This window comes from Pituophis catenifer, unplaced genomic scaffold (assembly GCF_029215685.1).
Source record: "Pituophis catenifer annectens isolate HBS135680 unplaced genomic scaffold, rPitCat1.0.hap2 SCAF_3, whole genome shotgun sequence".
NCBI classification, from domain to species: domain Eukaryota; kingdom Metazoa; phylum Chordata; class Lepidosauria; order Squamata; family Colubridae; genus Pituophis; species Pituophis catenifer.
Genome location: NW_027256883.1, coordinates 107595358 through 107623326, shown reverse-complemented (window position 1 = coordinate 107623326; position 27969 = coordinate 107595358). Strand labels below are relative to the sequence as shown.

The 27969-nt window shown below is 40.1% G+C and overlaps 1 protein-coding gene across 2 annotated transcripts in view; it reads left to right on the top strand.

Annotated features, from left to right (window-relative positions):
- KIFAP3 (kinesin associated protein 3) overlaps positions 1-27969 on the top strand; it is a 101929-nt gene extending 73960 nt beyond the window's left edge. For both annotated transcript variants that reach the window (XM_070939196.1, XM_070939195.1), the window contains 5 exons: positions 10049-10147; positions 11836-11921; positions 13393-13582; positions 18294-18393; positions 27566-27969. In XM_070939196.1, coding sequence (XP_070795297.1) covers positions 10049-10147; positions 11836-11921; positions 13393-13582; positions 18294-18393; positions 27566-27677 — 587 coding nt within the window. In that variant the 3' untranslated portion in view covers positions 27678-27969. The remainder of the gene's footprint in view (positions 1-10048; positions 10148-11835; positions 11922-13392; positions 13583-18293; positions 18394-27565) is intronic.

The following is a 27969-nucleotide window of genomic DNA, read 5'->3' as shown; positions in this document are numbered from 1 at the left end:
ATATATCTGTCATCAGGTCTCTTAGATCTTCTCCTTTTGTTTCTGCAATATTTTGAAATCGTAAGAAGAATGATGCTTTTTCTAATTCTAAATGGGTAATTGACTCTTCGAGTTCTCTAGTTGACTCCATTTGATTTTGTTCGATATTGTCCATCTTTTTCTCCGTTAGAATCATTTTGGCTTCCATGTTTTGGATTCGTTCTTCGTTTTTAACTATGTTTTGTTGTATTCTCTCAATCTTATCGTCCATTTTTTTAATATTATCATTTATTTGTCCTACTTCTGATTTCAATTCCTCATGGTTCTTTTTTGTTTCTTCGTGGTTATTTGCAATTGTTTCTTGGGTTTTGTTCATCCCCTCCTGAATCATAGCTAGTATAGACTGTATATTCTGTATGCTGTGTGCACTAGCAGCTTTTTCTTTGTCTGTCGTTAACATCGTGTCTATAGTTTTTTGTTGTGCGGGTGAAGATTGTGTAGGTATTGGGTTTGTTGTTAATTTTTTCCCTGATTTAGTTATTGTTAGTGTAGATGTTGCCATCGTTGTCTTTTATATTAATTTTCCCCAAATTTTCATATACTAATTGGTTGGGGGTGGGTGAAATATCGTTATATAAGGATCAGGATAATTAATTCGAAGGGGTTAGGGAGAAAAAACAATATTTTAACAATTCATTCTTCTATTCTTATCCCTAAACAGTATAATGCAATTAATACTTAAATACTAAATAATCACAATACTTAAATTCACTTTAAAATTAAACAATCTCTATATAACCTTTCTATAATAGATCAATGGGATTAAAGTTCTCTATAAATCATCTAAAGTATTCTATTGAGTTGTATCACCGTTACCAATATATGCTACCTATATTAATTATTACAATTATTATTCCTTAATGATATCTATAACAATCTCTATGCAATGTCTATATTAATATCTAACTTTCTAGTCAATATGCAATATAATTCCACTTAATCAATATATTATTTTGCAATCTATATAGTTGTTTCAATAGGGTAGGAAATAGTAAGACAATAAGAGAAAATAATAATAATAATAATAATAGTAATGTTAAATCAATTCCTTATTATGTATTATAATAATTTCAAATTGGATATTAATATTCTTTAAGCAAAGTTAAGTAAGTTTTAAAATAGATGAAATTTAGTAGTTTAATATTTAAAGTTCTCAAGTATATCACTCTCAAACCAATTGGGGTTGCTTCCTTCTCCTTTCCTTCTTCCTTCGTTCTTCAGTTCGCCCTCTTTTCACTCAGCTGTCCCAGTTCTGTTTCAATATCCTCTATTAAATCCATAAGTAAATCAAGTAAATCAATTGTTCCAATATTCCTGTGTAGCAGGTTGTATCTCCTTTGGCAACAGCGTCAATGTATCTAATGTCTCACTACACGTCTCGTGTCTGTAGTTGAATTTACTATTGTCGCTGGATACAAAGTGAAAGTTTCCTTCTCCAAATCCTCAGTCCGCCATTCGCTACTGTTCAGTTGGTTTCCTTCCGCTCACAACGATCTTAAAAAAGTCTCAGTTCTTTAGGTTTACTTTCTACAATCTTTCTCTTAAATAATCCTTTTTTCCTCTGTTAAGTCAAATTGTGTTATTTTAAGGTTATAATCCACCGCTTACTTATAATCCTCTTTGTCTGTCACTCGTTCCTTTCGCCTGTCAGATCTGCGTTGTCATTGTGTGTATTGAGCTTCGCTCCGATCACTGTCTCTCGCCGCTTGCTTGACGATCTTGCCGCCGCTTTTTGGAGTCCTATTCTCGCCAATGTATTTAGGTCCTTATGATTATACCTTTATATCTCAATCTACTTAGTCTTTACCGATGTTTCTCTTGAATCTTCGCTTCCACACTTATCGGTTGACAGCGCTCCGGCCAGCCAAAGTGGCTGGTTTTTTTCCTGGCTGGAATTAGGAGGGTTTCCTCTGAACCTTCAGGGTGATTGCTGTCGCCCCCGAGGTCCTAGAGAGTCCTCCTTTTTCCAGAGTGCTGCTCCCACTGTCCATGGCTGGCTGGGATCTTCACTCCAGATCTTGACAGTAACTGAGTGAGAGCTGTAAAAACTCTCCCTATTAAGGCACGCCTCCAATCCCATGATCCTCCAGTCTATCACTCAGTTACTGGCAAGAACTGAAGTGAATTTCTGAGCTGTAATAATTGGATTTATTCCCTTTTACCAAATTTCTCTTGTTCTCTCCCTGCTCCTTTCCTCGTTTAGGTTCTTTTATTTATTTTTGATTACTTTTGCTTCGCGCGTTGTAGAGGCTTCTGACAGGCTGCTGGACGCGTGTGGCGCGCCGCTGGGTCGCCCACGCCGGGAGGATCGCAGCCGCCGGATTCCGACTCTTCGGGGCGGATCCGGCTTGTTACCTTTGGCCGCGGGAGTGGGATAGGCGCGCAGGCTTGCGGCCATCCCTGTTTCTGTCGCCCGGTACCCGCAGCGGCCTCGGGGTTTGCGACGCTTCGGGCGCGCTCCCCGCTCTCCTAGATTGCTGAGCGGCGGTGTCGGAAGAGGCACCTTTGGCGCGCAGGCCTGACGCCATCTTGAGCCGCGTGGAAAAGCAGCTACCGCGGAGCGTTTTCTCGAGTGCACCCTCCGCTTTGGCAAACTTGCATTGGCCGACAGTTTGGAGCGCAGGGGAAATGGAATCGCTGTGAGTGACTTTTGCTTGTGGGGGCCGCTGGAGGAGGCGGGCGCCGTTTCTGACCGTTCGAGCGCCCGCCATTTTGTACAAGCCGATCCCGGTGCTTTGCGAAGGTGCCAGGCGCCATTTTATCTCTGAGGGCGCCCCCGCCATTTCTGACATCGTTTAGCAACCGTCCTCTCGTGTGGGCCTAGAACGCAGGGTTGGGCCCTCCTCAAGCAGCTGCCTCCCTGCTACGACGTACCACACTTTACAACGTGAGATTGCTTCGAGGGTCAATTCCCCTGTGCAGTCCAATTTTTCTTCTCCAGCCTTGGGACTGAGCCTATTGTGTATATAGTTTTATATATATATATGTGGATATATTAAAAAAAAAAAAAAGAAAACACAAATAAATAAATAAATAAAAATTCAAGGACACTGAGGCCTATTTCTGCCAGTACCGTGCCTTCTTTGGTCGGGCTTGGCCTACTATTATAAAAAATGGCGGACCTGGCTCTGTCATCTGACATGGAGCCAGAGCATAGCCCACCACGCATTTCGCCTAAGAGAACCAAGAAGTCTTCTCGGAGGCAGTCAGCGACCTCCAGCCGATCCTCGCACAAATCTAAGGCCTCCAAGGCTGTAGACAAGGACGCCCAGCGCCGCCATAGGGCACTGGAGAAGCAGTGGGACAAGGCGAGATTGGCGGCAGTGGTGGAAGTTGGCCTTGGCACAGACGCCGCGCAGCACTCTGCTTCAGCTGAGGTTGAAAGGGACTCTTCCTCCTCTGGATCTCCGTCTTCGTCTCCAGAGCGACCTGCTCCCCCTCCGGTCCGACGAGATGAGCGCTTACGCCTGTCTAAGGGCGTCTCTCAATCCTTGCCGGATGTCTCGGGTGCGGGACTCTCCATTCCGCAGAGGCCCCTTCGTCCTACACCGGAGGCCTCCTTTACCCCAACTGCAGCTGGTCTCCGTGGCCCTGACGGGGAGATGCTTCCTATGCATCAGGACCTGCAAGCGCTGTTCTCATCTGCCTTCTCTTCCTTCTTGGCAGCTGGCCTTCATCAGGCGTCACAAACTCCACCTCCTCATTCTGCAAGTCCGCCTCCGCAGCCATCTCGTCAGGTCCTTTCACACCAGACTGCCAGGAAACCGGCCTCCTCTTCTTCACGCGCTGACTCAGATCATGGTGAGGAATGTCCGGAGGACATTGAATTTTCGGACGATGAGGACTTACCAGCAGAATCCCCGTCCTTTACGGGGTTGTTTCGTCCTTCTATGTTTAAATCGTTATTGCACAAGGCCCGCATTACAACCAATTTGTCACCCTCAGGCACGGACCAGTCTGGCGCTTCTACATCCACGGGGCCCCACGACGCCTTGTTTATGTCTGCCAAACCAGACAAGGATGTGATTCCGTGCCCTCGCCTGTTCCTGGACGTTCTACAGTCCCCTTGGGGGCAACCTGGTTCTATGACATCACCTAGCACTCTGGATAGGAAGCTTTACTGTGCTGCCCCTGAGCTTGAAGACCTCTTAGCTCTTCCCACGGTGGACCAACCAGTTGCATCCTTGGCTTCCAACACCTTAGTCTCGACTGACTCCTTGGATGGTCTAAAATCGGAGGACCGCAGATCCGAACTGGCCTTTCGCAGGTCACATCAGGCGGTCTCCTGGGCGATTAGGACAGCAACAGCAACATCTTTCTTTAATAGAGCCTCGATAATATGGTTGAAACAACTCCAACAGAGGCTCCCTCCGGAGGAGACCCGGTTACACCAGGACATAAATAAGATTGTTGCTGCCACCGAATACTCAGCAGATGCGTCCCTGAATTCGGTGAAATTCGCCTCCCGGGCACTTGCGTCCACGGTCTCTTCCAGGCGCCTGTTCTGGCTCCGCCATTGGAAGGCCGATCTGAAGGCCAAGTGGAGGTTGGCATCCGCCTCCTATAGGACACCGAACCTGTTCGGGCCTGCTCTGGATCCGCTCCTGATAGAAGACCGAGACAAGCGAAAGGTCCTTCCGAACTCGTTCAGACGTACGGAGAGAAGATACACCCCGTACAGCCAGCGCCCGCCCTTTCGTTCCTTTCAAGGTTCGGGCGGCCCTTCCTCCCGCAGGTCATACTTCTCCGGCCCGGATCGATCACAAGGAAGGGATTCCTTTCGCGACAGGAGCAGATTCCAGCCTCAATCCAAGCGCCCCTTCCGTGGCTCAAGCTTCAGACAGCCTCGCAGGGGCAAATGACTCGTTTCTTCCGGGCCCCATCGGCGGGAGACTGCAACTTTTCTACCCCCAATGGGCCCGGTCCACACAGGACTCTTGGGTGCTGCACACCATTCTCTCAGGTCTCTCCATCGAATTTGTTGGAACCCCGCCGAGTCGTTTCGTTCAGTGCCCGGTCCCGTCGTCTCAGGATCGTCACCAATTGATGCTGCAGGAAATTGCCCATCTGTTAAGCATCCAGGCGATAGAACCGGTCCCATCAACGCAATGGGGTTCAGGTTTCTACTCAACCTTTTTTCTGGTACCCAAAAGTTCCGGGGGATGGCGGGGTATACTGAACTTAAAGATCTTGAACCTGTCCGTGGTGTATCACAAATTCAAGATGCACTCACTTCGTTCCATCCTGGCAGGGGTTCGGAGAGGAGATCTGCTCCAATCGGTGGACCTCAGAGAAGCCTACCTGCATGTTCCGGTACATCCAGACCATCGATGTTTCCTGAGGTTCGTGTACGATGGGAGGCATTTTCAGTACCGGGCGATGCCATTCGGCCTGTCTTCCGCGCCCCGCACGTTCACGAAGCTGGTAGCGGTGGTGGCTGCCTCCCTCCGTCAACTTCCTGTTCGAGTAATGTGTTATCTCGACGATGTCCTGATATTATCCTCCTCTCCGGCACAGGCATCCCGGGACCGGGGTCTTGTCCTGGACACCTTTCAACGACACGGATTCTCGGTGAACTTCGAGAAGAGCACCCTTGTTCCCTCAACGAGTCTGATTCACCTTGGTGCCCTAATAGACTCTGTCAGGGGGCAGGTGTTTCTCTCCCCAGACAGGGCTCGGAGCCTCACAGACCTGCTTCTTCGAATTCAAGCCCTGGAGAAGATACCACTTGTGCTCCTTGCTCAGCTGCTCGGGAAAATGGTGTCCTGCTACAACATCGTTCCGTGGGCACGCAGACATTCCCGAGCTCTGCAGTGGTTCCTTCTGCCCTATCAACGGTCGGGCCGCTCGGCTTCGAACCTCCGGGTTTACTTACCCCCTCAAACCCGTCTGTCTCTGACCTGGTGGCTGTCGCCGGCGATTCTGGAGGGCTGCGACTTTCTGGAACCGGAGAGACTGACCTTGACGTCGGATGCCAGTCTACAAGGTTGGGGGGCTCATCTCGGCGAACTCGTGGTGCAGGGCAGATGGTCCCCGTCGGAACAACAATGCAGCATAAATCTGCTCGAGCTGAGGGCGATCAGACTGGCGCTACAACACCTCGCGACATCGGTGGAGGGGTGCCACGTACTCATCCTTACCGACAACACGACAGCGAAGGCGCACATCAACAAAGAAGGAGGCACCAGGTCAAGGTCTCTAATGTTCGAAGCGGAACATCTATTCGGCTGGGCGGAACGCCATCTGCGATCAATAAAGGCCGAACACATATCGGGGGTGGACAATGTAAGGGCCGACTGGCTCAGCCGGGAACAGATCGACCCGGCGGAGTGGCAACTCCACCCTCGCCTGTTTCAAGAGATCTGCCACAGGTTCGGAACACCAGTGATGGACCTGTTTGCCTCCCGGAAGAATTCTCACCTCCCTCGGTTCGTCTCCCGGTACCCAGATCCATCAGCGGAGGATCAAGACGCCCTGAGGTGCCATTGGCCGAGGGGCCTTCTATATGCGTTTCCACCCATCCCTCTGCTGTCGCGTGTCGTGAGGAAATTGCTAAGAGAACAGGCGGACCTGATCCTGGTCGCTCCCAATTGGCCGCGCAGGGCATGGTACGCAGACCTAGTCGCCCTCTCCGTGGCTTCGCCCTGGGTGATTCCACCTCATCAAGTGTCACTTCTTCAAGGGGCCGTGTCTCATCCGGAGCCTCAATGGCTCCAATTGGCCGTCTGGCGTTTGAACGCGTCATCCTAAAAAAATCGCAACTGTCTGACGGGGTTGTGGAAATTATACAAGCTGCCAGACGGCCATCCACGTGCCGGATTTATGAGGCTTCCTGGAAGTCCTTCTGTACCTGGGGGGTGTCGAACCATGTGGATCCTACTTCTGCGACAGTAGAAGAAGTCTTGGAATTTCTCCACTCTGGTCTCAAAAAGGGTCTGACTCCTGCGACATTGAGGCGTCAAACTGCGGCTCTTTCCACTGTTTTGAAATGTCCTCCTTACGACTCCCTCTCTAGACACCCACTCATCAGAGGATTTCTTCATGGTGCAACGAACTTGTGTCCGCCTCCGGTACACAGATACCCTACCTGGGACCTACCGCTTGTACTGCAGACCCTGACGTCTCCTCCCTTCGAGCCTCTGAAGTCAGTTTCCTTGAAACATCTGTCGCTTAAAACCGTCTTTTTGTTGGCCATCACTTCGGCACGAAGGGTGTCGGAGCTCTCGGCACTCTCAATTCGGGAAGACCTTTGTATGTTTCGAGACAGTCTAGTGATTCTCCGGCTTGATCCTGCGTTCATTCCGAAAGTAAACACGCCCTTTCACCGAGCGCAGGAACTTTCTTTACCGGACTTCTGTCCGTCTCCGCGGAACTCGACGGAACGACGTTGGCACAAATTAGATGTCAGACGGGCACTTCGTATATACATACACCGGACCTCTACATTCCGCCGGACAGAGGCATTGTTGGTTTCTTTTCACCCGGCCTCAATGGGACAAAAGATTTCCGCGGCCACAGTGGGAAGGTGGCTCAAGGCGTGTATCTCATTGTCGTATGAGTTGGCAGCGAAACCTGTTCCGGGGCGCATTCTTCCGCACTCCACCCGCAGCGCGGCTACATCTGCTGCTTGGGCGACTCAAGCATCGGTGGAAGACATTTGCAAGGCTGCCACATGGTCCTCGGTGTCACAGTTCATCCGTCATTATCGGATTGACTCGTACGCTTCTTCAGATGCTGCCTTCGGACGGCGAGTTTTGCAGAGCGTGGTTTTGGACAAAAGGTCGGGGGCATCCAGTCTCCCACCCTAGTTTTTGAGCTTGGGTATGTCCCAGCCATGGACAGTGGGAGCAGCACTCTGGAAAACGGACGTTGTCTTACCTGAACGTCCCTTTTAGGAGTGCTGCGACCACTGTCCATTCCCTCCCTTGTTGTTTCTGTTATGTTCTGCTGTTGCAGTTTCTTTCAGACTGTCTGCCGTGACCTTTCACCTGTTTACCTGGTCCTGCTGTTGGAACATTTCCTTGGAGTCTTGCGGTGTCTTCGTGATAGACTGGAGGATCATGGGATTGGAGGCGTGCCTTAATAGGGAGAGTTTTTACAGCTCTCACTCAGTTACTGTCAAGATCTGGAGTGAAGATCCCAGCCAGCCATGGACAGTGGTCGCAGCACTCCTAAAAGGGACGTTCAGGTAAGACAACGTCCGTTTTCTGTCGACCTCTCCGTGGTCGATAGTGCCAAAAACGGCTTCCAATCAAGAAAATTGAAGCTTCGGGGACGGAGCCTCGTTCCCCTCGCTCCTTACACGCTGACGTCACCGCAGGAAGTCGGCAGCAGATTTCTTTTCTTTTTCCTCACCAAAAATGGTAGGTGCAAACAATGGGAAATTTAGGGCAAAAGAGGAGAGTTCAAGATTTTAAAACACAAAAGAAAAAAAGCTCTATTTAACTAGGGAATTGTAATAATTGAGATACTATTAATTGTATATTGTGTTGAAAGCAGAAATGGGTAAGTTGTGGTTTGGAGGAATATATGAGGGAAATTATTTGGTTTATTATTATTGGTAAATATAATTAATTGATTTGTAAGAAATTGGATTGCATGGAAATAATTGGAATATTCATGTTCATATTGATTAATATACAAAAAAGATAGTTATATAACTAATTGATTTATATTAAAATGTTGAATTTGTATTAAACAACTGTATTACATAATTACATAATTAACCAGTGTGAGGATGGATATAAAAATAGATGACAATGGGAAGGGGTATAATATAGAATAGAAGGGAAAAATTGAATTTGATTAAGATTAGAGATGAGGATGAAGGCTAATATTGTTTTTTAAAAAAAATAGATGAGGAATAAATATGGCAAAAAGGAAATATAGAAATTGTAAATTTAATTGAAATGACTAAACACTGTTTAAATTTGCGAACCAGCCAAATATTCTGTTCAAAGAAAATACATTGTATGTTTGTATGTGTGTTTCTAATTATTGCTATTTATTCATATTTGTTCTCTTTTATTCTTTAAAGTTTAACAATTCGTTCTTTATCTTAATATCTTTATATTTGTTTGGGGTTGGCTTTCTTCCCTTTCATCTTTTTTTTTGTACAGCAATCTTTCTCCTCAAACCTACCACCTCTCTCTTTTCTTTCCTTCTTACTTTCTCTTCCCCCCACCCTCTTCTTCTCCCTACTTCCTCTTCCTTTCTCCTTCTCTTCTCTTCCTCCCTCTCTTACCCTCACTCCTACTCTAATTTCCCTTCCCTTCCTTCATCCCTCTCTATTGCTGTATCCTTTTATGCATATGGACTACTCAGAGGGCTGTAAAAGTTATTTTTGACTGGTCCTCGCACTTTTGACCAGTCCTCGAACTTACGACTGTCCTCACATTTTACATTTTTTGCCCTATCTTATCACCATGGTGAAGAGAAGCAGTTGTGAAATGAGTGACATGGTTGTTAAGAATGCTGCACAGGCATAAATGTGAGGATGGTCATAAGTGTGAGGACCAGTCAAAAGTGCGAGGACCTGTCAGAAATGACTTTTTTCAGCCCTCTGGTTAGTCCTTTTGTGCATATGGACTACTCAGAGGGCTGAAAAAGTTATTTTGACTGGTCCTCGCACTTTTGACCAGTCCTCGAACTTACGACTGTCCTCACATTTTACATTTTTTGCCCTATCTTATCACCATGGTGAAGAGAAGCAGTTGTGAAATGAGTGACATGGTTGTTAAGAATGCTGCACAGGCATAAATGTGAGGATGGTCATAAGTGTGAGGACCAGTCAGAAGTGCGAGGACCTGTCAGAAATGACTTTTTTCAGCCCTCTGAGTAGTCCCTATACACATAGCCACGCCCACCCAGTCACATGACCTCCAAGCCATGCCCACAAAATAAGCCACGCCCACAATGGTGTCCCTCTTTACCAATGTTAAAATCTGGTCACTTTATTGTAGTCAGTGATTTAAAATATGACACAGGATAACTTTCTCTGTTTTTATAGCTCAGCAGGAAGATGATGAGTTTGTGTGCCAAATCATTTATGTGTTTTACCAGATGGTCTTCCATCAAGCCACTAGAGATGTCATCATCAAAGAGACTCGTATCCTTTTTCAAATGTTCCTTTGCTATTAGTGTTTTTAATGGAAAGACAGCTGGAACTGGCATTGAGAATGCATGCAGTGACAATGAAGCGTTCTCTCTCTCTCTCTCTCTCTTCATTCATTCATGTGGAGTTGTTTTTGACTTTTGTATTTTCCCCCAATTTGTGAGAAAAATCAAAGGAATGTAACGCAAGTATACCTAATATGGAAATGTAGTGACCTATGGGATTGTTTGTTTTCTGTCCCACAACAGAACTTGTGAAACAGAGCAAGCCTATATATTTCAGTGTTGTTTTCAAAACTCATTTACTGCCCACCCAGATCAATACCTGGGTTTTTTATTAGCAGATGAGTGAGTCCCCTTGATTATGCTGTTATTAATTGTCAGGTTGGGATTAGCTTTCTTCATTTATAAATGGAAAGGAGCAATAGGCTGTATCCATACAGTCCTGAATTTGGTATCTTTCATTTATGTGTGCAAGGTAATAGGCCATCAGTTTATAATTCTTCTAACCTTTTCTTGATCTTCATGAGATAGTTAAACAATTGGATTACAAAAGAGGGGAAATATACGTAGATGGGATGAGCTAAATAAATACTATTCTGGAATATGAAGGTATCGGATGGAGCAGAAGGATGAATCAGTGAGGAGACTAATCAAGTTTTAGAATTATATTGTTTCAAGCACATCCAGTTTTCTTTAGCCAGTATGTAGAAAAGAATTGTGTGGTAAGCCGACACATACTATAGTTTAGCTATTTGTGAAAATGCTTCAGAATTGGCTATATGACTGGAATATATGATTTCCATGAATGCAGCTGGAGAGAAAGAATGCTTGCCACAAGCTAGACCTCTGGAAAACGTCCAAGGCTTTATCCTAAGCTTGCTTTCTATTTGCTACTTTATCTGAAGTAGCAGGACAGGAATAAGACATAATTTTGAAGGATGGATTCTATTTCCATTGTCTTTCCCCTTTTCATCTACATTATTATTGAAAGCAAAATTTCCAGTAGTATAGTATGGTGTAGCGTGGAATAGTGTAAATAGTGCATAGGTTCCTGTTCTGTTGAAAATAAATCTATGTAGCTTAGCAAAAGGCAACCTACATGTGCTTACTCTGCCATACGTTCTGTTGAAAATAGGGGCTGTTTTTCTTCAAATAGATTTGGTTATGAATTTGTTAAATAAATATACTAGCCTCATTTGCATTTTGGCCCTTCCTCATCCTCTCCATTTTTAAACAGAGTATCTGAAATAGAGTCTTTTTAATGATAACTTGATATTCCTGTTGTACACTTCACACGGATAGAGGAGACACTATATTCCATTGCATAGACTTAATGTCTGCCAGTAGAAGGTAGCAGCAGGAGTGCAGGGTTAACCTGTCTATATACTTTATGAAGCAGACCCCTTTCCTTCCTCTTTTAGGATATTTTTAGTGAGTGTAAAATGACATTCCTTTTCAAGGGTAATTGTTTGGGGGAGAAATTATTTCTTTTAAAATAAATATAGTATATCATACTCAAAAGAGATTGTTCTCTTCTTGTATAAATTATAATGAAGTTTAGGATTAGTATATAGGTTTCCTTCTTTTATTTCTTTTGATGTATCTTTTACAGCAAAAACATACTAATCACCAGATTCAGGCTTCCAAAATTGTTTTAGATCCTTTACTCTATTGTCTTAGAGGCTCCTGCATATCTTATAGACTTGATGCATGATAAAAATTCTGAAATCCGTAAAGTCTGTGATAATACACTGGATATAATAGCAGTAAGTGATTATTTTATTCTAATACAGGTAGTCGTCAGTTAACAAACATTTGTTCAGTGACTATTCAAAGTTATGATGGTGTTGAACAAGGAGACTATAGCTGGTCCTTGAAGTTGTGGCCGTTGCAATGTCCCAGCTATTATAAGATCACAATTTGGGTGCTTGGCAACCAGTTTGCAATTATGGTGGTCACAGTATCCTATGGTTACATGATTAGCATTTGCAACCTTCACTGCTGGATTCTGACAAGCAAAGTCAAAGGGGAAACCTGCAGGAAGTCGTAAGTGGAGATCAAGTGATGTCATGCCTAATAATCATGAAGGATTCACCTTACAGTGGCAACTGAAATTGCCCAAATTTGCTTTATGATCACATCACTTAGCAACAGAATTCCGAGTCTCAGTTACCAAGGACTACCTGAATGAACAGTTATTCTTAAGAGCAAGACAAGAATTATAACAATGATAAATGAAAATATGTTTACAAATTGCACCCACTATGTAACAAGAATATTTCAATACAATATATTCATTATACTTACTGGTACCTTATTTATATATACTGGTACCGTATTTATAGGCAAATTGGATATAGGACTGATGAATGGTTTAACATGAATATGATGTATTTTTATATATGAAATCCTTTTGGAAGAGTTTTTTTTAATTATTTAGGGAATACTTATATATGTTGTGGATAATATTTACTTATAAAAACAATTGTAATGTTATGTAGAGCATAATATATCAATTTATTTTTAAAAATGCACAGAAACACTGTCAAGTGTTTATTTTCACTTTATTTTCTTGAATAAGTCAAATATTGCAAATGATTAATTACAATATTTTCATATTAGCAGCCTCTAATGGATGTAATGTTATAAATTTTTAAAAATGAATTTCTTTTGATGACTTTTGAATTATTTTTGCATGACCATCACAAAACAATTTAAAATTTACTGTTGGCTGTAAGGCAACGTAGCACTCATTTGAACTTGCGCCGAATTTAGAATTAAAGAAATATATACTGTAAAAGTTGTGCTTCAACTTAGTGGTAGTTAAAAACCAGTTGCTAAATCAGAATACCATTTGTCTTCTTGATTACATCTTGGTTGCATCTCATTGGCTATGTGAGGTAGAATCCTGGATTAAAGATGGCTCTTTTCAGACCCAACAGTGCTAATCCTAGGGTCTTGTTTTTCATTGTATTGTCACTCTTTTTTATAAATAAATTTTAACATTTTGACAGTTACTGTCACAGGCAAATAAATTACATTTAAAGCTAAAACTCTGGCACAAGATATTCAAATAAGAAATTAATTACTGCTTGCTTTTTGTTTGCTGTTTGAGCTTGATCTTCCTCTTTTCCACTTTCTCATCTTCTTGCAATACATTTGATATTGTTTTGAAGGCAAGAATAACAAAGAATGCCATTGAAATCTTAACATTAAATTTCTAAATGGTCCAAACAGGAGTATGATGAAGAGTGGGCTAAGAAGATACAAAGTGAGAAATTCCGATGGCACAATTCTCAGTGGCTAGAAATGGTGGAAAGCCGGCAAATGGATGAAAATGAGCAATACCTGTATGGGGATGACTGTATTGAGCCCTATATTCATGAAGGAGATATTCTAGAAAGACCTGATCTTTATTACAGTGCTGGTAAGGCTGACACAAAAAGCAGCATACAACTCTCCTTCCCATCCCAGGCTTCTTGAAGTTGCTTCTTGGAACAGATATGCAATAACAGTACATTCCTCCTCCATGCATGTTTGATATCAATATTAAAGTTGTTAAGGCAAGAGATTTTTCTGTATATATTGACAAGGCTCTCCTAGGTTTTGAGGACTATTTTGTCAATCTGATGGCAGAGGCTATATCTTACTTGGAAGAATTTTTTAAATGATTGCTGGTTCGAAGGGATTGAAATAGATTAATAACCTATTATATACATTACATGTAGTCCTTGATTTACAACCATTTGTTTAATGATTGTTCGAAGTTACAATGGCAATGAAAAAAGTGACTTGTGACCATTTTTCACATTTCATGACCATTGCAGCATCCCCATAATCACATGATCAAAATTCGGACACTTGGCAACTGGCATGTATTTCTGATTGTTGCAGTGTGTCAGGGTCACGTAATTCCCTTTTGCGACCTGATAAACAAAGTCAATGGGGAAGCCAGATTCACTTAACCATGTTATTAATTTAACAACTGCAGTGATTCACTAAACAATTGTAGCAAGAAAGGTCATAAAATGTGGTAAGACTCACTTAACAAATGTTTCTCTTAGCAATGGAAATTTTGGGCTCAATTGTGATCATAAATCAAGGATTACCTGTAATGCCCACAGATACTTACATATAACGGAATACATGCATGCATGCGCATATACTTGGGTAATTCCAGGTCTCTTCCTTCCTCCAGCCCCTCCTGATACAGCTTCAAATTCACAGAATGCAACTTCTAAGCCGTCTCTTTATCTACAGAATTGATTGTCACACTCCTGGCTTACTGTGGTATTAGCCCTGTCGAATTATTCTAAAAATCCCTGTTTGGAAAGGCCAAGGGATTTTAGCAGAGCATAAGACAGAATTCTAATAATAAGGCTTATACATTGGAAGAACCATGGTCACTTGCTCTTATAGAATAATGGGAAGCTATAATTTGAATTGCACCTGATAAGTAAACTTCTTGCAGTAGAGGTGTTGTTACATAGAACCTAAGAGGTCCTATCACATAAATTGCTGCATATTGTATCAGTTGAAGCTGGTACTATTGAAGCTGTGACCTGAAAATCTAGTGCAGCCATAGTTCTGAAGGCCTAATTTCTGAAAATCATTATATAAAATTAAGCAAAGAATTTAAAACTTTTTTGGAATAGGATATAGCAGCATTCCTCAGGTTTGAAGTATTTGTAATTTCTCCTAAACATTCATACTTTCCTTTCAAACTGATTGCTTTTTAAAATCATTAGCTACAATTAATTACTGTAATAGAAGGCACAGAGATGTTTTTGATTGCAGCAGCATATAAATATATTCAGTAAATAAAAATCAAATTGATCAATAATCAAGATGTGTGAGATTGTATCATATTTTGAATTTTCCTGCTCTGTTCCAGTCTATTTAAAAGAACAAGGCAATTTTAGAGAGTAATGATATTAAATTAGGAGTGAATGGGTAGAAGAAGATTGACTCCCTATAGCATTTGCAATTCCTAGCTCTGATCTAAAATTTTATAGTCATATACTCTGAAGTCTGTTTAACTTACGTTCTTGCAGCATATACCTCTCCAATGGGATTTAGAAAAAAAGAAACATGTTTATTCAATTCATGATGCCATTTACATCTGGTTATAATATAAACATAATTAAAAAAGGAAATTTACATGTTTTCTTTCGTATTTTTTTTTAGTGTTGTTACAATATGTTTGCATATATTTGCTTGGATTGGAGAAATCTTTAAACAATTCCGATTTTTGTTTGCATCTGTTTTATCTGATGCTAGCTTGTTGTCACAAATACTAAAACAATTGCTACTTGAATTTATCAAGTAATTTTTCAGTTTCAAATTCCCATTTGAATGGAAACATGTAATGAACTCTGGAATGTGCATTTTATGTGTATGTGTGTGGGTATATGTGTCTGTGCTTATATAATATTAATTGTGTATGTGTGTATGAATATGTATGTTATGTATTTCAGAGGACATATTTCAACACATATTAAAGTTGCCATGGAAAACAGTGCAAAATTCTAACTTAAGCCAGTATGCTGTACTAGAATAGTTGTAATGTATAAATAGTGACAGGTAATCCTTGATTTATAACAGTTCATTTAGTGACCATTTAAAGTTACAGTGGCACTGAAAAAAGTGACAGTAACAGAGTTGGAAGGGACCTTGGAGGTCATCTAGTCCAACCCCCTGCTCACGCAGGAGACCTGTACTAGGGATTCGAACCGCTGAACTGCCGATCTTTCTAATCGATGAGCTCAGTATCTTAGCCACTGATCCACCAAGTCAGACTTATGTCCGCTTTTCACAGTTACAACCTTTGCATCATCCCCATGATCATGTGATCAAAATTCAGATGCTTGGCAACTGGTTCATACTTATGACCATTGCAGTATCCCAGGGTCATGTGATCAGTTTTTGCAATCTTCTGACAAGCAAAATCAATGGGGAAGCAAGATTCAGTTAACAATCAGGTTACTAACTTATCAACTGCAGTGATTCACTTAACAACTGCGGCAAGAAATGTCCTAAAATGGGGCAAAACTCACTTAACAAAATCCACTTAACAAGGAAAATTTTGGACTGAATTGTCATAAGTCAAGGACTACCTGTACTTTTACTTATTATGAAATTGTTACTTTTCAGTAATGTTTAGTCTTTCTCGCTGCAAGTCTCCCTCCCACACAATGCTTTATTAGTATTAAGGGTGGGGAGGGGTGCATAGGGCACAATAATTACAAGAGAATCTCTTCCTACCTAAGATGGTCCCTCTTGCAGGGGATTTCCCCCCATCTCAATATAATATGGAGACTACAGGAAGTGTTGTGGCCCATCAGCGGCCTGTGCAGTTAGTAGCTGATTCTGACAGCGAGGAGGCTGGTGTGCTGTGCCAGCAGCCTGTGCAGCTGGCGTTCGAGTCAGACAATGAGGAGGCTGGAGAACATGTGCCAGAGGCAGGGATTCAGCCAGGGCCTTCAGAACCTCCAGAAGCTCCCATAAGTGAAGGGGAAGAAGAGGAGGAGCCTCTTCTCGATGCACGAGTGTGCAGAGCTGTTAAAAGGCAGGAGTGGCTCCTCAAGAGGAGGTCTCCTCGAGAGTAAGGCTTGGGGCTAATTGGCCTCTCCCCTAGCCTATTTAAGGAAGGACGATGACTGATGCAATTTGCAGGAAACAACTTCGTTCATATTCCTTTGTATCTTGATTCCAGAAACGTTTGATTCGGCTCTTGTTTCTCTCATCAGTTTTCCTGCAAATTGCTTCTGGGCATTCTGCCAACCACAGTAAGGTTACGGTTATCTGAAATACTGTGCCTCAGAATTGAGTTATTATTCTTTGGATTCTTGTCGGCTGTTAATTAAGTTAAATTAACAGCCCTTGTTCAGAAAAGACTGATTTAAACTGTACTTGTGTTTGAACAACTACTAAGAAAGCTTATTAGTAATCCTTAATTAGTAAACTAAGGTTTGTACGGACTTTGTGTGTGCTGCGTTCTATGGGGTCCATAGCTGGGGCAGAACAAGGAAGTGGGAAAACAGTTAAATTTGTAGTTTGTTTATTGTCTTAGCATCACCACCATCTTTCTTGGTAGGGGAGAGTTGAGGATAAAATCATGAACTATCATCCCACTCTAGAATCATAATGGCAAAGCATACCAAAACATGCAGGTCTCAAGGGAAGGTGCCTCAAGGCCTGGTGGCTAGAGCAATGAGTTCGTAATAATTCTGAAATATAAGTAGAGTTCTGCCTTCAGGTACTTTTTCAAGAGGCAACTGAACTTTCTGGTTTTTCTTTGAAGATGTTTTGCTTCTCATCCAAGAAGCTTCTTCAGCTCTGACTGAATGGTGGGAAATGGAAGAATTCATATTGCGTGCAGACATCTGGTCATTTGTATTCTTTTAGAAAGTCGTTAAGGCCACCTGGAGGTTTATCTGTGTCATCAGGTTCACCTGTGTGGTGCAAATGGAGTCTGTGGAGTCTTCTTGGAACTGTTGCAGACTGGAGGTGGTTGATGTCGTATCCCTCCCCCTCTGTTGAGACAGGGCTGTTCAGTTTTGACATAGATAGCCTCTTTGAGCCCTCTTTCAAACCAGCAATCCTCTGTCCAAAATGTGGACTTTGCTGTCTTCAAAAGAGTGGCCTTTGTCTTTTAAATACAGATGGACTGCTGAATCTTGTCCTGATGGGTTTGTTCTCCTATATTGTGCCATGCGTTTATGAAGTGGTTGTTTTGTTTTCACAATGTACAGATCTGCACATGGCTCACTGCATTGTACTGCATATACCACGTTGCTCAATTTGTGGCTGGGTGTTTTATCTTTGCGGTGGACAGTGCAAAAAATAATGGTTAGTGTAGAAAATAATAACTTTTTGCATCAAAAGAGTCAAATTAATTTTTCACTTTGAGCCCTTCAAAATCCATGAATCAACTTCCAAAAGTCTTCTAAAGGTTTGACTGGAAATATTCAAAGACGGTTATATAGTTAGTGGAAGTGACAAATCTACCACTGACAATTGTAGTACATGAAACTAATGCAATTTAGTAGTTCCAAAATAAAATGTCTTAAGTATCTACTTTTAACATTTTACTTTAGAAATACCATATTCATGCCCTATTTTTTCTTGTTTCATAGATGGATTAATAACACATGATGGAGCAATAAGTCCTGATTTCTTCAGTGATTACCATCTTCAGAATGGAGATCTTGTGAACCAGCATCCTTTCTCTGGCAGGTAAATTACTTCTAGAAAAAGATAAGTATATATTAGTGAAATCAGAAGTTGTCATTTGTACATTTCCAAACAAATCTTTTAGAATGTGAAGCTGTTCTTGAGTTATTTCAGGGCCTGTAATATTTGGCAGAAGATCTGCTATGGTAATGTAACATAAAATATGATGCCCTAGAGAAGGTTAGTAGCAGGGTACCAAAGACATTCTGATTGAAAACCCCAAAACCAACAATATTTGAAATAGCTTTGGTAGCTAGATTCACATATACCAGTGATGGCTAACCTTTTTCTCGTCGTGTGCCGAAAGTGCATGGCACCCAAAATGCAATGTGCACCCCCTGCGCACATGCGCACGACCCCCCTGCACTCCCCCCGCCCCCATGCATGCGCATGTGACACCCTCTGTGCATGCGCATGCAACCCCCCCACCCCCCATTTTTGGCCTAGCAGGCCTCCCTGCAGCCTCCTGGGCAAAAATACGGGCCTGGGGGGGCAGGCTGCACCTCCCCATGTCTTGTTTTTGGCCTAACAGGCCTTCCTGCAGCCTCCTGTCCTGGGCCCAAAAACGGGCTGTGGGGGGAGGGCATGCCACACCCCCCAACATTCCACCCCTGCGCATGTGTGCACAACCCCGACACATGTGACACCCCATGCGCATGTGCACACATCTTCCACATGTGCCCTGCCCCCCGCACATCCCGAAAATCAGCTGGCCAGCAGGAGGCACCCGTGCACATATGTGTGGTGGAGCTGAGCTGGGCAACAGCTCGCGTGCCTGCAGAGAGGGCTCTGCGTTCCAACTGTGGCATGCGTGCCATAGGTTCGCCATCATGGACATATACTGTATCATAGGCTTTTTTCGTACTCACCACTAGTCCCTATTAATGCATTGGATATTTTGCTTGTCTTTAATAAAATCATTTTATTAAACAAACAGAGAAACAAAGCTGATTGTAAAGTTCAGTACAACAGCATCTTTTATTTATAAACATGTATATGAAATCAGAAAATTGAAATGGAAAGGCCTAGGGATCTTTTTAAAAACTAAGATATTGTGACTCCCTAAAATAATAAACCAATTTCTGTCACTTCTACCCTTATCCAAACAAAACTCCTGATCTCATTGGGACTTAGAATTGAGCAAAAAATTAATTGTTCTACTTATTTTTAATTATGCATTTTAATATATGTATCCAGGAGCTCTCAATCTTTGTGGTATCACAGCTACTCATAGTGGACTTGTGAAGGTAAAATGAGTAGCAAAACTCAGAACAAACTAGAATCATAAAGCTAGAAAGGACCTTGAGGTCTTCTAGTCCAACTCCCTGCTCAGGGCAGCAGACTTATACCATTCTGGACAAAAACCTTTCCAGTCTACTTCGTGGAAACTTCCAGGGATGGAGCGTCTATAACTCTAGAAGGCATGCTGTTCCATTGATTAATTGTTCTGTCAGGAAATTTCTCCTTAGTTCAAAGTTGGATCTCTTTTTAACAAGTTTCCACCCATCACTTCAGGTGCTTTGGAGAAAGTCGATCCTCTCTGTGACAATCCCTGAAACATTGGAAAACAGCTATCATATCACTCATAATCCTTCTCTTCGTTGGGCTAGACATATCTAGTTCCCTTAGCCATTCCTCATACAGTTTAGCCTCCAGACCCCTTATCATGTTTGTTGCTTTTCTCTGCACTCTGCACTCTGCACTAGGGTCTCAGCATCTTTTTTTTTTTTAAATCATGGTGACCAGAACTGGAAACAGTATTCCAAGTGCGTCCACTTCTTGTCTGGCCATGTTTGATCAATTTTTATTCCATTCCATTCCATTCTGCCTAAGGAAGTCGCTTGACTGTCCAGAAGTCTATCGCAATTTTGCTAAGATTAAGATTCCTTCCTTCCAAGACTATTTGGGAGCTGCTGCCACTGCAATTACTGCAGTTCTTAGAAAACTTTCTGCCACATCCAAACATATGATTTTGGATGATTTTCTTCAATAAACAAATGAACAAGTATAATGTTTTTGAGTCATTTGTTTAATTGGTTCTCTTTAGTTTTAGTATGTTTTTTTTTATTTTGATTCATATGCCGCTCTTCTTCGGAGACTCAGGGCGGCTTACAAGGCGTTAAGCAATAGCCTTCATACTTTTGTATATTTTATACAAAGTCAGCTTATTGCCCCCACAAACCAGGTCCTCATTTTACCTACCTTAGAAAGGATGGAAGGCTGAGTCAACCTTGAGCCTGGTGAGATTTGAACTCACAGTAATTGCAGGCAGCTGGAAGCTAAATACTACCTTTGTGTTTGTGGAAAACAGGTCACTCTTTAGGTCATATTTATGCAGAAATGTTGAAAATTCAAAAAAGTTCATAAATCTAAAAACCACTATATTTGTTAATAACATTTATACTGTTAATAACTTGAAACATTTTAATCATAGTTTAATCATAGAATCATAACTCATGATTGTGTGGGTTAAATGGTGAGGAGTTGCTCTATAAATATTAAGTACAATCTTCTAAGATTTGATTGATAATTTTCAGTTGTACACTAGGATAAAACTATAGAATCTTTGATTGGATTAAGGTATTATTCAATAATAATTGTTTCTCTCAGTGACTTTTCATTTTATTAATTTATATTAATGGAAACTATAGCAGTATTTATAATCTAGATACAGTAATTTTATTTGCCAAATTTGTAAAGCTGTCCAATTCCATAAAAACTGAGCAATTAAAGTTTTAATTTTCTGCATGTCCCAGGAGAAAACTGTCAAAAACGGTTAGCTTTTGAAACTTAGCAGTAATTCCTATGGTCTTACTTCTCACTGAACTTCCTCCAGATGTGCTGGTAAGAATGAACCAGTTCTTGAGTTGTAAGTCATCTGGGCTGATTTAAACAAAAATTGAACACATTATAAAAGTGCTATTAAAGAAATGTATGCTTATATACAAATCTGAAAAAATAAAAATTATAATAAATGGGAATGGAATGTGCAATGAAAACCTGTTTGTTTTAAGGAGTTTATGACCTTCTCAGTTTCAATCGGAAGGAAAGAATTCTGATTTTATTTTTATCCTCCCCCTCTTCCCAAAACTGCTTACAGAAGTATGCGAGACAGAAACAAGGAAATACGATGTTCTGAAGTTGACTGGTCGAAACCACTTGAATTAATGTGACAGCTCATAAAATAGAACAGTTTTTAGGTGGACTCTTTTAGTTTGCCAAAGTGATTTTTCTTGCAGGAAGTAGCCTGAAGGTTTATTTTAATTTCCAGACTGTGGCTTTGATCTCTCTGTTCAGTCACTTCTCAGGTTACATGGCCATTTTTTTTCACTGCAGTAAATCAGCAACAGTTAAATGGAATAAAATTTCTTCCTTAGTGATCACTTGTTGTTAAATGCCAAGTTATGGCCAGAAGAATCCTTGTAGAGCTCCATTATATGGTACAAGAGGGAAATTTGATTTAATCATCTTGTCTTTTTAAAATTTTATTGTGTTTTTCTTTTTAAGGAAACTGTATAACTGTATATCTGAAAATTCACTAGCATTTGTAAAGCTAGACTCTAACAAAAGAGCTTTTCATTGATAATAAGCATATCAGAGCTAGAGATATAAATTAGTATGTTGAATAATTCCAAATTAAGGAGCAGGAGTAACCTTATAGCTTATTTTTTGAGGGTTATATACCTCTTGCTCCATTTTTTAAAAATTAGAGTATGATTGTTCAATTGGTGCAACTTGGCTTTGACGGTAGCTGAGAAAGAAATTTTATAATTGTTCAAATTTTATGTTTCAATAAATTCCAAAGTAAATAAATGCTGATACAAACTCTGTAGGGTATAAAGTTGAACAAAATATCTTTCTGCAAATTTCAATATTTGTATGAAATATTCTGTTTACAGAAAAGTATGAAAGTGGCTGATGCAGAAATTTGGACACCTTTCCAGTTGATTCAGTTCTTTTTTAACTGCATACTTGTTAATAAGGTTCTAAAATGTGATTGATTTGTTAGGGATAACGTTAGCCTGGTGATGACAATTCCAAACAGAACAAATAATCTGAACTTCTTTGGTTGTGATTGCTGTTCTGTCTACTTTCAACAGTCACGGGCTGATCTACTCACTTGGCTGAACATTTGCAAACAAAAAGATTTCATTCTTATAAAATGGAGGGCTATACAAAAATCTCTAAGCAGTTTCAGCTAGTAATTTCAAATGTGAGAAACATTGTTTAAGAAATAGAAATTACATGGAATTGTTGAAATCAAAGCAAGTTTTGGGAGACCAAGAAAAATCTATGCTAAAAATTGCCTATATCTGCAAAACAAAAACTACAAAAGACAGCAGAAACATTGATCTAACTAACATTAGAGTAATTGTCCACAGACTGACGACATATCGTTGGATTTGCATACCACAAGAAAATCTTTTCTCTAAACCCATCAGAAATCTATAGATAGATCTCAAACATGTTCCACTATTTTCTTACTTTAAATCAATAAACAACAATATATAAATAAGTGTTCAGATTTGGAGAATGACTATAGAAAGAGTTGACTTAGCTAATAGATTGTGAAAATTGGTCATAAGTTTTTTTTAGTGCCATTGTAACTTCAAATGGTCACTAAAGGAATGGTTGTAAATTGATGACTACTTTTATCCCAATCTGGTGTATTTGTAATACTGATGTATTTGCAGATTGCTGGAAGAATAAAAAGTGGTTTTAAGAATATAGGAAGATCTTTGAGAAAGAATTTGAACACCTGGGCAAAGAATCAGCTCTTCAAGGCCCTTTGAACACCATTTGGGTTTGGCCTGTTCAAATCTCAGGAAAAAAAAGCCCAGATTACCTATTAGGACATATAGGTACATTGTTATTGAAATACGATATACCAGTGGAACAAAATTGCATGTTATATTGGATGCAGAATTTCAGAGAAGTAAACAAAGTTTGGAAAAAACTATGGCGAAAAGAATCAATAAAATTCACTCCCTGTTATAATTTTAGGAGGAATCGGTATAAAATGTTTACAGATGGTATATAATTTTATCAATAATTACCAAGATGGACAAGTCTTTATTTATTAAAATTATATACCACCCAACTCCCAGTAGTTTACAGAATGTTAAAAAAGCATTTAAAACAAGAAAACAACATAAAAAAGGGGCAAACTTGGCAAAGATAAGTAACCCAGATGGGAACAAAGAAAAAGAAAAAGGGGGTTCAATCACGCTTATCAAATGCCTGGGCAAAGAGTCAGTTCTTCAAGGTTCTTTGAAACACCATTTGGGTTTGACCTGTTCAAATCTCAGAGGGACTTTCATTCTAGAAGTAACAATCATGTAAAAATAATTGTTTAAAGTACCATAATAAAGAAAGAACATTTAATCATGTGACTTGGTTATGTATTAAAAAAAAACCCTAAAAACTGCTGGAAACAAAAACATCAAAATATTCAGAAAATCCTAAAATTTGAACTGAAACCACATAATTTCTTATTAGAAAATTCCAGAAAACATAAATGAAAAATTAATAGCACATATCCATAATAGAAGTCTAACAAAATGTAAATTAAAATGGCTCCCTTATACATTACACAGCAGGGCAAATTAAGACATTCAGTTTTTAAGAAGAAATATAATAGATGAATATAATAAGAGATAAAAGGATACCGTATATCCTTTTATATTGTGTATACTGGCAATTAGTTTTAATGTATATATATACAATATATCTAGGTTGTGGTCAACTGTTGGAGAAATAAATGAAGGTAGATTTGTTATCAGAAAGTTTTCTCATGTTTTTTATTGACATTTTTCATTTGTATTACAATAAAAATATTTTTTAAAAAACATTGCTAATAATGTTTACATTTGTACCATGCAAAGGTTGTGTCATCTACTTTTCACTTCAGAATTCACTGAAATGTAAAATCTAACCAGGGTGTATGCAGTTACATTACAACTGACTACGCAAACATTGCCATATGTATAATGATTTACCGGTAATCATGTTTTCTGCCATCACCACATATTTCTTTTACCTCAGTAAGGGACAGTAAAAAGTCTTACCAGTGTCAGTGTCAACTAAACATAACACAGACACACATTTTCAGAAGGTATTATGAAATTTTTTAGTTCTTGCGTGTAAATAGAATACTAAGCTATAACCATCTGCTGTTTCATTTTTTTATACATAGTGTAAAAAGATATTTAGAAATTTATCTAGTTTGAAAAGACAGCTTTATATAATTTCCAAGTCTCATTTTTTATTTTCACCATTGCATATTGGCTAGTTATATATCTCACCTTTCATTCAGGTTGTCAGTTTCTAAAAATTGCTCTGCGTATTCACTCAGGTTTTGTAATTAATGCAACCTTATGTTTTTAGAAAAAAAATTGAAAACAGTTTTGCTTATAGATTTGAATCTTTACCAGCATGTATCTCGGGATGTGAATTATTCCTTGTAATCTACTGTAAATGCTTTAATACATGCATGATTTAACATTGCAGAATGACATATCCAAGCTACTGCATATGTAAGTGATTTGGAAATCACCAAAACATCACAAGCTCTGAACATTAAGACACTGCACTTAATTATTTACATGTTTCTTGAACTAAAAGGATTGATTTGATCAGGGCTTAATTAAAACCATGATTCTCTCTCCTGCCTAATTAAAAATATGTTCGGGGGTAGTTTTGTGTAAACTGAAATAGATTGAAACTGTCTGGAAATAATTAGTGGTAACTAAAGACAATAGCTTGCCATCTAGTGGTTCAAGAACAACTTCTAAATAAACAGCATTCTCCTGGTCTAGCAGAGAAATGCAATAAGTTAGGCATGCAAGTTCTACCATTAAGGAACATCAAGAGATCTTTATGATTGCCCTTTCATCAGATAAGATAATTGCAGATAAGATACTTGCTCCTAGTTTTTCATCTCTTGGAAGACAAAAAAGGAAAATAACAGAATAACAGAGTTAGAAAGGACCTTGGTGGTCTTCTGATCCAATCCCCTACTGAAGCAGGAAACCCTCCAGTATTGGAGCACCCACAACTTCTGGGGGAAAGTTGTTCCATTGATTAATTGTCCTGTCAGGAAATTTCTCCTTAGTTCTAGATTGCTTCTCTCCTTGATTAGTTTCCATCCACTGCTTCTTGTCCTGCCTTCAGGTGCTTTGGAGAATAGGTTGACCTCTCTTCTTTGTGGCAGCCCCTTAAATATTGGAATACTGCTATCATGTCACCTGTAGTCCTTTTCATTAAACTACCCAATTCCTGCAACCATTATTTGTATATTTTAACCTCCAGTCCCCTAATCAGTCTTCTCTGCCCTTTTTCTAGAGTCTCAACCACTTTTTTACACTGTGGTGACCAAAACTGGATACAGTATTCCAAATGTGGTCTTACCAAGGCATTATAAAATGGTATTAACACTTCACATGATCTTGATTCTATCCCTCTAATAATGCATCCTAGGACTCTGTTAACTTTTTTGGCAGCTGCAGCACACTGCTGGCTCATATTTAAGTGATTGTCCATTAGGACTCTTAAATCCCTCTCACAGTTACTACTGTTGAGCCAGGTACCACCTATTCTATATTTGTGCATTTGGTTTTTCTTCCTTAATATACTTTTTAACTTTTCTCACTGTTGATTTTCATTTTGTTAGATAGGACCCAGTGTTCAGGTCTGTCAAGATCCTTCTGTATCTTGAGCATATCTTCTGAAGTGTTGGCTATTCTTGCCAGCTTGGTGTTGTCTGCAAATTTGATGAGTTCCCCTTCTATCTCCTTGTTTAAATTATTGATGAAGATATTGAAGATTACTGGGCCTAAGACAGAATGTTGGGGTACCTCACTGTAAACTTCCCTTCATATAGATACAGTTCTATTGAGGACTATACTTTGAGTGTGGTTGGTCAGCCAGTTACAAATCCATCTGGTGGTGATGCTGTCCAACTCAGGGGTCTCCAAACTCCAGGTCATGGCCCACTACTGGGTTCAGAACCAGCTAAAATAAGTGGTGGGAGAGCATGTGTAAGGGGAGCTGTGCGTGCTCACCTGCCGTTCATGTGGAACCATCTCCTCCCCACTTCCTGACAGTCTGCAAAGCTGGAAAGGTTGGGGATCACTAGTCTAACCCACATTTTTCAAGTAACAGGTTGTGATCTATTTTATCAAATGCCTTACTGAAGTCCAAGTATATTATATCAACAGCATTTTGCTCATCCACTAATTTTGTAACTTTGTCAAAAAATGCAATAAGATTTATCTGGCATGATTTGTTCTTGACAAACACGTTGGCTTCTGGTTATGACTTTGTTTGCCTCTAGGTGTTGATGTCAGGCTGATGGAGCTGTAGTTTCCTGGATCCATTTTCCCCCTTTTTTGAAGATAGGAATTACATTAGCCTTTTTTCAGTCCTCTAGTAGTTCATTGGTGCTCCAGGATCTTTGAAAAATAGTTTTGAGATCACATCTGCTAATTTCTTCAGAACCCTGGGGCATAATCCATTTGGTTCTGGTGATTTGAACTTGTCTAGAGTAGATACATGTTCCTTTACCATTTTCTTTTGACTTGCTTTCCTAATCTGCATTTTACAATTTTTTTAATAGGTTGAACTGTTTTTTTCTTTTTGTGTAAAAACACATGCAAAAAAATGAACTAAGTACTTCTGCTTTCTCCCTGTTGCTCATCGCCTTCTTGCTATTTTCTCCCATTAATGGACCAATTGTTTCCTTGACTTTTTTTTTGTTTTTATATATTGAAAGAAGTTTTTTGTTGTTATTTTTTTACTTTTGTCACAAGCCTTATTTCATTTTGAGCTTTAGGTTTCCTGACTTCATCTTTGCAGGTTCGGCTATTCGCAGATATTGTACCTTAGTTATATGCCCCTCTTTTCACTTTTTATACTATAAAAGTTGTATTACTGTGCAGTAATACAGTTACAGACATTATAGGATGTTATTGTGAGTTATTAATGTCAGGTATTGCATAACAACTTAGAAAAATGGCTTTGATTATAATAACTGTAAGCTAGAATGAACCTAATTTATTTGATGTCCTGTGTAAAATTGATATTAAATAATTTACTACTGTTTATTGTTTTCCCCAAACCTTTTTGCATAGACAGTGTATTGAATCTGTATGTTGACTGTGTCTTTTCTTTATAGTGTTGCAATGGATGGATTTGGCCAGCCCATAGGTATTCCAAGCCGCCCAACTACTGCTTATGGGTATCGACCAGATGAACCTTACTACTATAACAACTTTGGATCCCGATAAAGCAATCTACCATATTAAACTTACTGTACTGTTGAATTGTGTCTTAATTAGGGCATTTTTTCCTATTATCAATGCATGATGCTACTGTTTACACGACTGTGATACATGTTTGTTGTTGTCCCAGGAAAATGTTAGTAATTCAATTCCCTTCCTTCTCCAGCTATGCATTATTTCTGTTGGGGTTTTTTCCCTCCAGATGTTGGAATCTAGTAACTGGAAAGTTAATGTTATGTATATTGAGCAATTAATTTAATTACCTTAAAAATAGACTGAATGATTGTTACACTGTATG